General features: G+C 47.0%; 1 protein-coding gene across 2 annotated transcripts in view; it reads left to right on the forward strand.

The window, feature by feature from the left end:
• UNG (uracil DNA glycosylase) overlaps positions 1-14561 on the forward strand; it is a 55378-nt gene that overhangs the window by 29968 nt on the left and 10849 nt on the right. For both annotated transcript variants that reach the window (XM_073582600.1, XM_073582599.1), the window contains one exon: positions 7078-7166. In XM_073582600.1, coding sequence (XP_073438701.1) covers positions 7078-7166 — 89 coding nt within the window. The remainder of the gene's footprint in view (positions 1-7077; positions 7167-14561) is intronic.

Here is a 14561-nt window from a genome sequence, read left to right on the forward strand (position 1 = left end):
CTCTCTTTCTCTCTTTCTCTCTTTCTCTCTTTCTCTCTTTCTCTCTCTCTTTCTCTCTCTCTTTCTCTCTCTCTTTCTCTCTCTTTCTCTCTCTTTCTTTCCCGGCCAGCGATTCCTTTAAATTTCTTCATTTTCAGGATCCGTCTGAATACGGATCCTGTGCCATCCGTTCACATCAGTTGAGAACGGATCCGCTTGTCCGCCTTTTTGGCGGATTATAACTGATGCAAAAAACTGAAGTGTGAAAGAGGCCTAAAGAAGGAGGGGACGTTTGTCTCCAATGTAACAAGATCAGGTGTTTTGCTGCAGCTACCAAAAGAGGGAGCAAGTCATGTTTTTAGGATTATAGGAATTTGTGGGGAGTGATAACAGAACCTCCTGGGGAGTTAATTTTTTTTTTTAATTAAACCCAACTGGTGAATGTACTTGAATATTTCATCCCAATAAATAGCAATTCTTGGGCATTGCCAAAAGATATGGAGGAAGGGACCCACCAAACTCAAAAATCTACAACATAGAGGGGACTCTGAAAGGCCTAGATACTGCAGTTTTTCAGGGGTTTTATACCAGCGTGATAGAATTTTAAAGGCGTTTTCCTGCAGCAGAACACATCTGGAAAAACCGTGAGAGTGACTCAAAATCTGCTTCGTCTCAGCAAGGGATAAAGACAAGTTAAGTTCAGTTTCCCATGAGGATAGATAAAGCGGTTTAAAATGAGGGGAAGGAGAAACAAGGTTGGCATATATTTTAGAGATAAGTTTTGGAGGTAGGGATTTTAACCTAAGAAGAAGCTCTAGCCAGAGCCAATCGGTGTTATGTGTGACTTTGGACTTGAATTTAGAGATGATATGTTGTATGTGGTATTTTTGTATGAAGTCACGAGGTCTTTTTTTAGCACCTCGTGGCCACTCGTCATCACATTTAATCTGACTGGAGAGAAGATGCGAGATAGGTAGGTTAGGTAAGGATTCCCACAAATCAAATACATCTACATAACTCGAGTCCGTAAGCCAGGGGATAATTTTTACGGGGATGTTATCTAAAAACAGGCACTGTGGTAGTCCATTGGGGGATAAGTTTATGTCTAATGGCTAGAGTATTGCTCATTATGGCATCTACTGAATAGGGTGGGGGTACAGAGGAGGTCCAAAGATAGATCTCCGCTTTCTTACCTAATAGAGTAAGTTCAAGATTGGGTACTTTTCTGTCTGGTCTAGGTCTTACCAGGTTTAACCATTGGGCTATGTGTATTGCGTGGTAATATGTCCTGAAATTGGGAAGGCCAAGACCCCCAGCATTTTTAGGTAAGGAGAGGATTTTGAAGGGGAGTCTGGCTCTCTTAGCTCTCCAAACGAATTTAGATATCAGTTTATTTAACAAGGAAAAGAACGACTCAGGGAGAGCAATGGGGATCATATTCATGGAGTAGAAAATTTTAGGGAGAATATAAGATTTGACTATATTGATCCTGCCGTTCCATGAAAGGTGTAGGGCAAATCATATGATTTGAGTAATGATTGCAATTTATCTAACAGAGGAGGGAAATTATGTTCATATAGTGTAGATGGATCTGTTAGGAACACTCCAAGGTATTTCAGCTTTTCAGAAGGCCATTTAAAAGGGGTTATTTGTTTAAGTCTAGAGACCACTGACTTTGGGGACGAGACTTTTAAGGCTTCGGATTTGTCCATGTTGACCTTGAAGTTAGAGACAGTTCTAAACTCAAGCAGGGTTAGGAGACTGGGGAAAGCTGTCTCAGGATTCGAGACAAGGAGTAAGAGGTCATCTGCAAAGGCTGCCGTCTTAAATTCGGAATGGTCTGTTACAATACCTCTAACCTCAGTTTCCTGTCTTAGCTTCTGAATCAGGGTCTCCATCACTAGCACGAAAAGGGTAGGGGAGAGAGGGCATCCCTTTCTGGTACCATTTCCAGTCGCGAAGGAGTCAGAGAGCAGACCATTTACTCTAACCCTAGCAGTCAGGGCCGAGTAAAGAGTCATTATGGCATCAATAAAAGGAGGGGGAAATTCAAATTTCCGAAGGTGCTTACCATATAATGCCAACTGACTCTATCGAAGGCCTTCTCTGCATCAGTTGATAGAATGGTCAGGGATGAACCCGAGCGCCTCGTGTAGGAAATGGCTAAGAGAATTTTTGTGGCATTATCTTTACCCTCCCTGCCCCTGACGAAGCCAACTTGGTCAGGGTGGATCAAAGAGTTTAGAACAGTGCTAATTCTGGAAGCAAGGATTTTTGCCCCTAATTTTATATCCGTGTTAAGCAGCGAGATGGGTCTATAATTACCACAAAAACCGCCATCTCTCCTCTCCTTAGGGATAACAGCGATGTGAGCCTCAAGAGTCTGTTTAGATGGGGTGTCTCCTGCCAGGAATGCATTAAAGAGAGATACTAGCTGAGGGAGGAGCAAGTCCAAGAATTTCTTATAGTAACTCAAAGGGAAACCATCTGGTCCTGGAGTTTTATTGTTTGCCATTGATTGTATAGTGTCTTAAATGTCTTGAGGGGTGATTTGGGAAAGTAGAGCTGGGAAATCTTCGGGGTGGACTTTTGGAAGGGAGAGGGGGGTCAAAAATTTCTGGATCCTTTCATCTACAAACAGTGGATCTTTCATTAGTTCAGGTGGGTCTAAATTATAAAGGGATTCATAATAAAGTCTAAATGCCTCCGCAATCTCACCCGATCTCTCCACCCTCGTATTGTAATTTGTATGTATATGTTTTATAAATTTATTTCCAAATTGATTTTTAAGCAATCGGGAAGTGAGCTTACTGCTCTTGTTCCCATGGACATAACATCTGTGTTTACAGTGTAAAAACATTTTTTGCAGAATTGACATTGAGTAGGTCTTTTAACTTACTACGAAGGGAGGAGAGGTCTAGCTGAAATCTTTGTGCGCCAGACCTTTTGTTGAGTCGCTCTAGGGTACTTATTTGATGTAAAAGGGGCATAATCTCCTTTTCCCTCTGTTTCTTGGTATAAGAACCGATAGATATAAGTTCTCCTCTAAGTACAGCCTTATGCGCTTCCCAAATATTAGGTGTGAGAGTGCCTTCTGTGACGTTCTCCTCAAAATAATGTGAAATGCTAGATTTTATTTTTTCATAATTCTGCGCAGTGTCCAATAAAGATTCATTTAATCTCCAGGATGTTGCAGGGCAGGGTAAGGTATTAATGATGATATCGATGAAGGTTGGGGCATGGTCAGAAATTTTGATCGAACCTATATCAGCAGATTTAATCAAATGCAAGGCTTGGGATTGTATTAGAAGGAGGTCAATTCGGTGGTAAGAGGAGTGCGGGGGACAAAAGAATGTGTAGTCCTTGGTTGTGGGATGGAGAATACGCCAGGGATCGACAAGGTGTAGGGAATTAAACTTGTTAAGAAGACTCCTTCTTAGACGTTGGGAGATGGGTGATGAGCCGCTAGATGCGTCTAATTCAGGATTGAGAGTCAAATTGAGATCACCTCCCACAATCAATAGTCCCTCCTTAAATAAGTGTAATACTTCAAGAGTTTTGGCAATCCAATGGACCTGGTGGTTGTTAGGAGCATATAAGTTGGCAAAAGTAACTGTTGTGTTAGCTAAAGTCCCTTTAACAAAAATATATCTGCCCTCTTGATCACTTAAGCTATCCTTGAGAGAAAAAGGCGGACCCTTCCTTAAGGCTATACTGATGCCCTTGGAGGAGGAAGTACTACAACTATTGAACCATGTGGGGTATGCGGAAAAGGATGTGTTGGGGACTCTACCTATTTTGAAATGAGTCTCTTGGAAAAAGACAATTTGTGAGTGCTGTTTTTTAAAGAGTGTAAGGATTTGGTTTCGCTTAGCAGGGGAATTAAGCTCTTTCACGTTAAAAGAAGCCACAGTGACGGACCCAGAACTCACCTGACTACTCCCCCTCGACATGTCTTGTAGAGAAATTTGTCTCAACCAGATACCTGACAAAAAAGAAAAACCGCATAACCATCAAACTTTTTACATACATTCGCTCGCCTAACGCAGGGGGGGGTTAATATACCCAAACATAGGCGAGGTAGTCCAAGTTGTGAACCAAAAAATGGGAATGATGAATAACGCTTCTGATATTACAGAATAGAACTGCCTAGTTAAAGGATGGTCCACGACATCATAGATATCAAAAGGAGAAAAAGAATTTGGGAGAACAGGTTAGATAAGGTGAAGTCCATAAGACTGATTCTTCATGGAGGGTGTTTCTTGGGGTCATATTTCTTGACTTTCGGCGAAGCTTGCTTTTTCTTTAAGGACCATTCCTGTGGTTTGGTGAGCGGAGGAAGTCTCCAGCTGGAGTCCACAGGCATCCAAGAAGGGAGCTCAATTGGAGAGATGTTGAGTGTCTCCCAACAACTTGGTACTTCATCTGGGGTTCGAATCACTATCTGTCTACACTTTGCGTTGACTGCCAGACCAAACACAAAAAGCCATTTATACGGCAAATTCTTGGCTTTTAAGGCTGAAATAAGGGGACGTGGAAGCCGCCATGTCTTGGAACAGCTGAATTTGAGAGTCCTCATACACAATCTTTTCTTGTTCTCTGGCACTTGCCAGAATAGCTGCTGTATCCACATAGCTGAGAATGCCACAAATGATATCTCTTGGCGGCTCATCAGTTTTTGGCTTAGGTCGCAGCGCTCGGTGAACTCTTTCAATTGTGATTGCAGATGCTCTCTCTTGGCCTACGAGATTGGCAAAAATTTCTCTGGTTACTTTCTCTAAGGCTTCACGTGCAAAGGATTCCGGAATGCCTCTTAAACGAATGTTTTTCCTCCTGCTCCTGTTTTCCTGATCCTCTGCAGCCAACAGAGCAATATTGAGATGGTGTTGTTGTTTAAGGACCTGGTCTTGGATACTAGATAATGCATCAACTGTCTTTGCGGTGCCGGACTCCAGCACCTCCACTCTCTGCCCCAATTGTTGAAAGTCCGAACGCATACCAGATAGCTCTTCCAGAAGAGTTTTCATATTCTGGGCCATTAGTTTCTTCATAAAAGCCCTGGAAATAGGCGCTGCATCTTGTAGTGTGGAGTCACATTCACAGTCAACTTCACTGAGATCCGAGTCATCCATATTATCAAGAGAAATAGATTTTTTTTAAGGGTGCGTTTTAACGGTGTGTGGGAGGAATCAATCTTCTTCTTTAGGTATTTGTCAAGTTCTCCACGGGTGTTCTTTTTCTGTTCATCTGCAATAGCCTTATTCGCTAACTTTTCACGTTCTTTTTGTGATTTAACCATGATGAGGCTTTTAATAACGTGAGTAGCTGCGTACACAACTTGGACGAGTGGAGATAATTTACTTGCCCATATTTTGAAATAAGAACAGCTTACGAGGAATGGACACTTGGTGTCACTATAGGCTCATTACGGAGAGATACTCATGCAGAGCACCCTCCATACTTGTGTTGGAATGAGAGATAAGACTCTTAACCAGAGCGGCCCAGCCGGTAAAAGAGACAGCCCGGCAGGTACTCAGAGGCACGAGACAGAGTTCCGCCCTATTTGCGTAAATAAATGTCTGTTGTCCCAGCAGGTCGCCTATATTGCCTAAACAACACTTTTCTAAGCGGTTCACTCGCTGTCAGCGGGGATACAGCAGGGGAGATGTGCGCATGCGCGCTATCAGGTATACTCAGCCGCTTTGTGACAGCGACTGATTCGTCAGCAGCCGCTGTGTTTTTCCCAGTCCCGTGCAAGTTAAGCCGCAGGCGGCTCTGCTCTGTGGGTTGGCGGCGAGAGCGGGGGCCTCCGAGCCCTGCAGCGGCTGCGGGCGGAGTGTTTCTGGACCCCGATTTGCCGCTGTTGTCTCACAGCGCTCGGGGTTATCAGCCGTGAGTGGAGGTCAGTGCGCCTGCGCTCTGGGTGAATGTCAGTCAGCCTAGTCGTGGCTGCAGATTAGTCTTGTTAGCTGTGCCTCCTCGGGGCTCTGTGCGGGCTGGTTTAGCCGGTGGCAGTAGTTTAATATGAGCAGGCGGGGGCTGTGGGGCTCGATGAAACCAGCGGAGGTTGCGGGTGCTGTTAACATGGACCCCAGTGTGCCGCTATTATCCCTGACTTTTCGAGGTTGTCAGCCAAGGCTGCCGCGCATGCGCAGAAGGCCGCCTATCTGACGCCACTAATGCGTCTGTGTTTCGGGGCTTGGGATTGCGTCAGATCTTACCGGGGAGAAGGGCTGAGGAAGTCAGAGTCCTGGAGGCCTCTTAGGAGAACAGCGGGGGGTCCTCTCTTCCCCTCTCTTAGCCGCGGGGGGCCCTTGAGGGGAGCCGCGGTGCGGGCGGGAGGCAGGAGCCGCTGAGGGATCAGGGTCCAGAGGATGATGTTTCTTTGTCTTGGGCCCAAGCTGTACAAAATCCAGATATGAGCTTCTTCAGTCGTAGATGCAAGTCTGGACGGTTGCTGGGGTGTATTTCTCCCAGATCCTCCAGTCTGTATCTGGGCTTGAAAGAGACCGGCCCGGCAGGTCCGGTAGGCCTCAGTAGTGAGTTCTGGCCCTGTGAGCACAATCCCTAGTGAATCACACTGATTTCTTTGGCAATACAGTCCAAAAGGGCCTGATGTTGATCTGAAAAGAACGTTTGACAGTTCTTCAGTGCAGATTTAGCCAGGATGTGCTTATATCAGCAGATGTCTGTAGATTTAGGAAGGGTGCACGGGAGAACTCAGACTGCACGTCCTATGCCATGAGCAGTCAAAGCCACGCCCCCTGCATGGTTCATGCTGTACAATTTTTGTTGTTTTGTTTTTTTTATTCCCAAAATTAATCTGTGCTGATTTTTAAATCCACAGCTTATCAATATTATGTCGTGAATTTCATTCCCTTCATTGAAAAGCTGTGAAACCTGCATCCAAATCCACATGCCGCACATGAGGATTTGTGGAGATCTCCTCAGGCAGATTTTCAGTGGATTTATTATTGTAATATAATGAAATGTAGTATTTCTAATTTTGTTTGGTACGATCATCAGACAGATATTTGTGTCCTGCTTCAGTTAACAAGTTGTTGTATTTGTCTCAAAATGTCCATTTTTCCCTTTTAGCTTGGAAAATATGTACAAGGAGCTGCAGACAGATATTGAAGGCTTTGTGCACCCAGGACATGGAGATCTGACAGGTTGGGCTAAGCAAGGTAAAAGTAATGCAGCTAGTACTTTTGGGCTTTGGTGTCAAAACCGTTTCATACTTGGAAGAACTGACATCCCATGGACATGTTGTTTTTACAAGGACCAAATGTTCACGTGACAAGAATTGTAACATGCTCAAGTCTATTGGTGCGCAACAAAAAAAAAATCATTTCTTATACAGATCATTTTTTTATAGCGTTTGATTTTTATGACTACATTGTAATTCTTAATGTAGGAAACTATTTTTGGTCTCTTAAATTTTATTTATTGGTGATTAGTGCTGAGTAGTGTTGAGCGATACCTTCCGATATCGTGAAATATCGTATCGGACCGATACCCAAAAAGTATCGGATATCGCCGATTCCGATACCGGAAACCAATGCAAGTCAATGGGACAGAAATATCGGAATTAAAATAAACCCTTACTTTCCTTGTAGGTTAATTCTATATGAGGAAAAACAACTAATAATAATGTAGAATGTATTGGGGGAGGTGGAGGAGACATTAAAGGCATAGAGGTTTAGGCCAATCAAATGGAATAGCAGGAATTTTTTTTTTTTAAGACGTTCGGAGTTACAAAGATATTGACTATGTTAACCTTTTTTATATTTTGTCAGATATGTATGTTTCACTACTTCCATGCTCTTCACCTTCTTTTTTTACTTCTCCCACACCTTCTCCTTCATGATCCGCAGCAGCAGCATCTTTTTCATCAACTTCTTCACCTTATTCATCTTCTTCTTCACCTTCTTCCTATTATTCTTTTTTTTTTTTTACATTCTTCATCTTCATATTCTACTTCATCTTCTTCCTATTCTTCTTCATCATATTCTTATTTATGACAGGCATTCCTGTAGTTATCTATAAAAGTTTGAAGATTACATTAGCCGTTCTGCCTGTCACAAAAGATTTACAACAGGATTTGTCCGCGTTCAGTTTGGCCTGCAGCAGCAGGCATTTTCCAGGGGCACCACAAGGAGGAACGGACTCGCCTCCATACACAGCTTAGTCGTATTCTGCTTATAATTTAGATATCTTTTGGTCTTCTGCTTTTTGGTCTTCTGTCTCTTGTTGTTCTGTATCTTGGTGGTTGTCTTCATGTTCTTTGTCCTCTTGGTCATCTTCTACAGGGTCTTCTTTGGGGTGGTCTTCAGGGTCGTTGTCGGGGAGATCCAGAGTGATTACCAAAAACCATTTCAAAAAGTTTGAACTTGGAAATGTAGCAGAAGGTACAAGAAGGCTGAGAAACTGCCGAGAACCAGTTGACGGTACTGGACCCCGGATGGGTAGCAAAAGGAACAAGAGCCAATGGAACTACCTAGGACCAGCTGATGGTACTGGAACCCGGTTACTAAGCAGGAGGTACCTGTGCTAGAAAGCACTACCAAGGACCAGCAGACGTTGCTGGAACTCGGATACCGAGATGGAGGCACCTAAGCCAAAGGCACTGCTGAGAACCAGCTGACGGTGCTCAAACCCGGAGGGGCAGCAGAAGGAACAAGAGCCAATGGCACTACCGAGGACCAGCTGACGGTACTGGAACCCGGATGGGTAGCAGAAGGTACCCATGAAAAAGACAAAGTTGCAAGGCCGCGAGCCGGCCGCAGTTACCGAAACCCACAGTCCTACAGGGGGTGCTTGTCCTATTGGCACTACGTAACCAGCCGTTATTGCCAGATCCCGCAGCCCACATAGGAAGCACCTAAACTGCAGGCACCATAGTCGGCTAACCCGACCGCAACACAACAGGACAACGTATTGGTGGCAAAGTGACGTTGACACTACCCGGAAACAGCTGGCGTGCTGGAACCAGGCTGGGCAGAAGGGAGAACCCGTGCCAAAGACACTGCCGAAAACCAGCTGACTGTGCTGGAACCCGGATGGGTAGCAGAAGCTACAAGAGCCAATGGAACTACCAAGGACCAGCTGACGGTGCTGGAACCCGGATGGGTAGCAGAAGGAACAAGAGCCAATGGCACTACCGAGGACCAGATGATGGTACTGGAACCCGGTTACTAAGCAGGAGGTACCTGTGCTAGAAAGCACTACCAAGGACCGGCAGACGTTGCTGGTACTCGGATACCGAGATGGAGGCACCTAAGCCAAAGCAGCTGACGGTACTGGAACCCGGATGGGTAGCAGAAAGTACCAATGAAAAACAAAGTTGCAAGGCCGCGAGCCGGCCGCAGTTACCAAAACCCACAGTCCTACAGGGGGTGCTTGTCCTATTGGCACTACGGAACCAGCCTTTATTGCCAGATCCCACAGCCCACATAGGAAGCACCTAAACTGCAGGCACCATAGAGTCGGCTAACCCGACCGCAACACGACAGGACAAAGTATTGGTGGCAAAGTGACGTTGACACTACCCGGAAACAGCTAGTGTGCTGGAACCAGGCTGGGCAGGAGGGAGAACCCGTGCCAAAGCCACTGCCGGGAACCAGTTGGCGGTGCTGTAACCCAGGGTAAATACTATAAACAGAGTGGAGACAGAGGCCTAATTGGAGCAAGTTTAAAATCTGTAGTTGTGAGTGTGGACAGAGCAGGAGAAATTGCTGGTCACACAGCTGGGGATCAGCTGACATTACTGAACCCCAATAACACTGGAGCATATGTTGACTGTGCAGACGGCACTTCTGAGCAGCAACTGGCGGTCTTGGAGCCCAGGGTTAATACTACAAACATAATGGAGCCAGAGGCCTAATTGGATCAAGATTAATATCTGTTGTAGACTACAACTGATTTTAAACTTGCTCCAATTAGGCCTCTGGCTCCACGCTGTTTCTAGTATTTACCCTGGGCTCCAACACCGCCAGTTGCTGTTCAGAAGTGCCGTCTGCATAGAGAAAAACACTAGCTCCTGTGTTAGTGGGGTTCAGTAACGTCAGCTGATCCCCTGCTCTGTGTCCGGCAATTTCTCCTGCTCTGTCCACATTTTAGTGGGAATGTGGACAGAGCAGGAGAAACTGCCGGACACACAGCAGGGGATCAGCTGATGTTACTGAACCCCAGTAACACAGGAGCAAGTGTCGATTGTGCAGACGGCACTTCTGAGCAGCAACTGGCGGTTGTGGAGCCCAGGGTAAATACTAGAGACAGAGTGGAGCCAGAGGCCTAATTGGAGCAAGTTTAAAATCAGAAGTAGTGTGAATGTGGACAGAGCAGGAGACTTTGCCGGACACACAGCAGGGGAGCAGCTGACGTTACTGAACCCCACTAACACAGGAGCTAGTGTTTTTCTCTGTGCAGACGGCACTTCTGAGCAAAAACTGGCTGTGTTGGAGCACAGGGTCAATCATGGAGTAGGCTGAGGCCTACTTGGAGCAAGTTTAAAATCTGATGTACTTTGAATGTGGAGGGAGCAGGAGATATTGCCGGACACACAGCAGGGGAGCAGCTGGCGTTACTGAACCCCACTAACACAGGAGCTAGTGTTTTTTTCTGTGCAGACGGCACTTCTGAGCAGCAACTGGTCGTGTTGGAGCCCAGGGATTACAGTTCAGGTGGTAGAAACATGAACACAACAGGAGACCTGGATACTGTTGCCAACCAATTATTTAATCTGGAAGAGGACTTGCAAATTCAGGCGAGATCCAGGCCTTGTTCATTTTCAGAAAAGTAAGCCGGTCAACGTTATCGGAGGATAGTCGCATGCAACGGTCTGTTAGTACACCACCTGCGGCACTAAAGATGCGTTCCGATAATACACTAGCACACTAGCAGCAGGGCAAGCCAGCACCTCCAATGCATACTGGCTAAGCTCTGGCCAGGTGTCCACCTTAGAGACCCAAAACTTGAAGGGGGAAGAGTCGTCTGGGAGTACATTGAGAGGGCAAGACCCGTAGTCTGTCACCATGTGACGGAAACGTTGCCTCCTGCTGACTGGAGCCGTCTGTGATGGTGTAGACACTTTGTGGCGGGCACACAAAACTTTGGCACATTTTGGCTATACTGGTCTTGCCTTGTGCTGAGGCGCTGCTTCTGCTCCCTCTTTGTGCAGAGCTTCCTCCAATGCCTCAACGCACAGAGCTGCTTTGTAAAGCACTAGCAGCACTGCTCTCGGGTGTAATGGAGAACATGATGGAATGCACCAGTGTGTCTTGGTACTCCCGCAATTTACGCTCCCGCTTCAACGGTGTTATGAGGCTTTGTAAGTTGTCCCGGTAGCGAGGATCTAGGAGGGTGTACACCCAATAATCAGCCGTGTTGAGAATGTGTGCAATGCGGCGGTCGTTTCTCAGGCACTGCAGCATGAAATCAACCATGTGCTGCAGACTCCCAACTGGCCAAGAAACGCTGTCCCCTGCTTGAGGCGTCATCTCTGCCTGCTCTGCATCACCCCACCCTCGCTCTACATACTGACTACTAGAGCATTGTGTACCTCCCTCCTCTGGAGAGATGTCTTCCTTATCCATTGACTCCTCCTCCTCACAAAGTGTCCCCTGCCTAGGCCTTTGTGAGGAACCATGTTGCGCAGACTGTCCAGAAGCAGATGGCATTTGTGACTCCTCATCCTCCACCTCTTCCAAAACCTCCTCCCTTAGTGCTTGCAGTGTTTTTTGAAGCAGGCAGATAAGGGGGACAGTCATGCTGACTAGTGCATCATCTGCACTCGCCATCGTCGTGGAATCATCGAAGGCACGCAAAACGTGGCAGATGTCCTTCATAGAGGCCCACTCAGTGGTGGTGAAGTGTGACCGGCGCTCAGTGCGACTTGTTTGCGCCTGATGCAGCTGGTACTCCATTACTGCTGCCTGCTGCTCACACAACCGCTCCAACATATGTAACGTTGAATTCCACCTGGTGGGTAGGTCACATATGATGCGATGTTCTGGAAGGCGGAATCGGCGCTGCAATGCGCGATCTTGCCATGCTGGAACGCCGCAAGTGAGCGCACTCTATGCGGACCTTGTGCAGCAGTGCATCAAGATACGGATAGTCCCTCAAAGCTCTGCACGACCAAGTTGAGCACCTGTGCCAGACATGGGATGTGAGTGAGGTTGCCTAGGCCCAGAGCTGCCACCAGATTTCAGCCATTGTCACACACTACCAAGCCTGGCTGGAGATTCGCTGGCACAAACCACACGTCGCTCTCCTGCTTGATGGCATTCCAGAGCTTCTGCGCTGTGTGGCTTCGATTCCCCAAATAAATTAATTTCAGTACAGCCTGTTGACGTTTGGCCACGGCTGTGCTCATATCGGTCGTAACAGGTAAGCGTTCACGGGTCCATGTGGAGGTAGACCGTGACGGCTCCTGCAGCGCTGATTCTGAGGAACTGGAGTATGAGGAGGAGTCAATGTATACATACTGGATTCCTGCAGTCCTTGGAGTTGGCAGAACACGTACAGCGCCACTCTAAAGATCTGTACCCGGCTCCACAACATTGACCCAATGGGCAGTGAGGGAAAGGTATTGTCCCTGTCCATGGTTACTGGTCCACGCATCGGTGGTCAGGTGGACCTTGCTACTGACAGCGTTTAGTAGCGCATGTTTAATTTTTCCCTCCACATGCTTTTGCAGGGCAGGGACGGCTTGCTTGCTGAAATAAAAGCGGCTGGGCATGGTGTATTGTGAGACTGCCAATGCCATGAAGTTACGGAAGGTGTCAGTCTCCACCAGCCTGAATGAGAGCATTTCAAGGGCCAGTAGTTTTGCAATGCCAGCATTCAGAGCCTGTGCTCGGGGATGGTTTGCCGAGTATGGCCGCCTTTTCTCCCATGCCTGTGCTACCAATGGCTGTAGAGTGGCCTGGGAGTGTGAGGATGACAGGGAACGTGGTGCTGTGGGTGGAATGTCACTGGGTCTCTGAACAACAGTGCCAGAGGTTCTTCCATGGCGATCCTGTGAGGAAGCCGAACCAGCTGTGTGTGAGCTGGAGGAAGAGGCTACAACTCGAGCTGAAGAGGTGGTAGGTGGTGCTGTAGGTTGGCCTACATCTTCAGTGTGTCTTTGTAACTCCACCACGTGCTTGGTCCGCACATGTTTCCACATATTTGTGGTATTGAGGTTGCTGACACTTTTCCCTCTTTTGACTTTCTGATTACACAGCTTGCATTTGACAAAGCAAATGTCATCTGCAACTGTGTCAAAAAAGGACCACGCACTGCAAGTCCTGGGAGCGCCCGTTTTGGAAGAGGAATGCTCCTAACGGGTGCCGAAGTGGAGGCTTCAGGCAACCAAGTCTGCCCCCTCCCTCTCCCTCCTGTTTTGGCCATTTGGGGAATCTCTTCCTCAGAGCTGCTCCCACCACCTTCCTGTTCCTCACACCATGATGGGTCAAGGACCTCATCATCTACACTCCCCTCTTCAAACACCTGCTTCTCCTGGGTAGTCTCGCCAGCACAGTACGCACCAGAAAGTGGCACCTGAGTCTCGTCATCTGATGCGTACTGGGGTGTGCTGACCATAGGCACTGGCCCACCCGCCTCTTCAAATTCAGAGGGACAAAGCAGTTGCGCATCACTGCATACTCCCTCTTCACATTCTAGAATGATGCTTGACTGGCCCCCTGTTTCCAAGCCAAGAGATTCAGAGAACAGAAGTAGAGATGGCTCCTGTCCAGGGCTCTCTTGACTGTCTGGGCAATTTGGCAGGTGGTGAAGAGACAGATGGTTGCTCTTCAGTGCTCTGGCCCTGAAAGGATGTGGAAGTAATTGAAGTCGATGCGTTAGCTGCCATCCATCCGACAACGGCTTCAATTTGTTCGTCCCGCAGCAGTGGGGTACGGCGAGGTCCTACAAAGCTGCGCATATTGGACTGTTCCCTGGTAAAACTGGGGGATGCTGAGTCACTGGTGCCCGCAGCAGGCACAGAATCCCCACGTCCTCTCTCTGCTGAAACTCCACGCCCACGACCACGTGCCTTACTCCCTGCCTTCTTCATCTTGGCAGACTGATAAAGATAGGCAGAAAAGTACAAAGGGGGGGCTTAGTGTGCTTATTCCTGAACAGCTAAAGTGTGTGGACTACACTTTAATATGAGCTAATGTGGCCTACACAACTGTCAAGTGGAGTGTTTGGTGAACTTTATTTACGTGTTTTGTTTTTTTTCAAAAAAACAAAAAGGATGTGACCAAAGATGTGAAAGCGATAGTATCACAAACTTTTTGGAGCTATTACAATGCAGGAAGGTAACCTACAATGCAATAGATGAGGCTTCAAAAAAATAGGCTAATACTAATCTGGCTGGGACTGCAGGGCACAAGCCAGAAAATAGGCTCCTCTATCTACTCCTATATAGTGTTTGCAACCAATCTAGCTGGATACAGATGGAAGCACACTAATAGGAGAAATTCAGGAAAAACAAGCAGCACTACAGCAAAAAAGAACAATGTATGAGGCAGTGACACACGCTGAGCGGACTACAACCAGAGTTGCTGCAGAACACACTACAACGTGAG

Source organism: Dendrobates tinctorius, unplaced genomic scaffold (assembly GCF_039654945.1).
Source record: "Dendrobates tinctorius isolate UK_male_01 unplaced genomic scaffold, ASM3965494v1 ptg000073l, whole genome shotgun sequence".
Taxonomy (NCBI): Eukaryota; Metazoa; Chordata; class Amphibia; order Anura; family Dendrobatidae; genus Dendrobates; species Dendrobates tinctorius.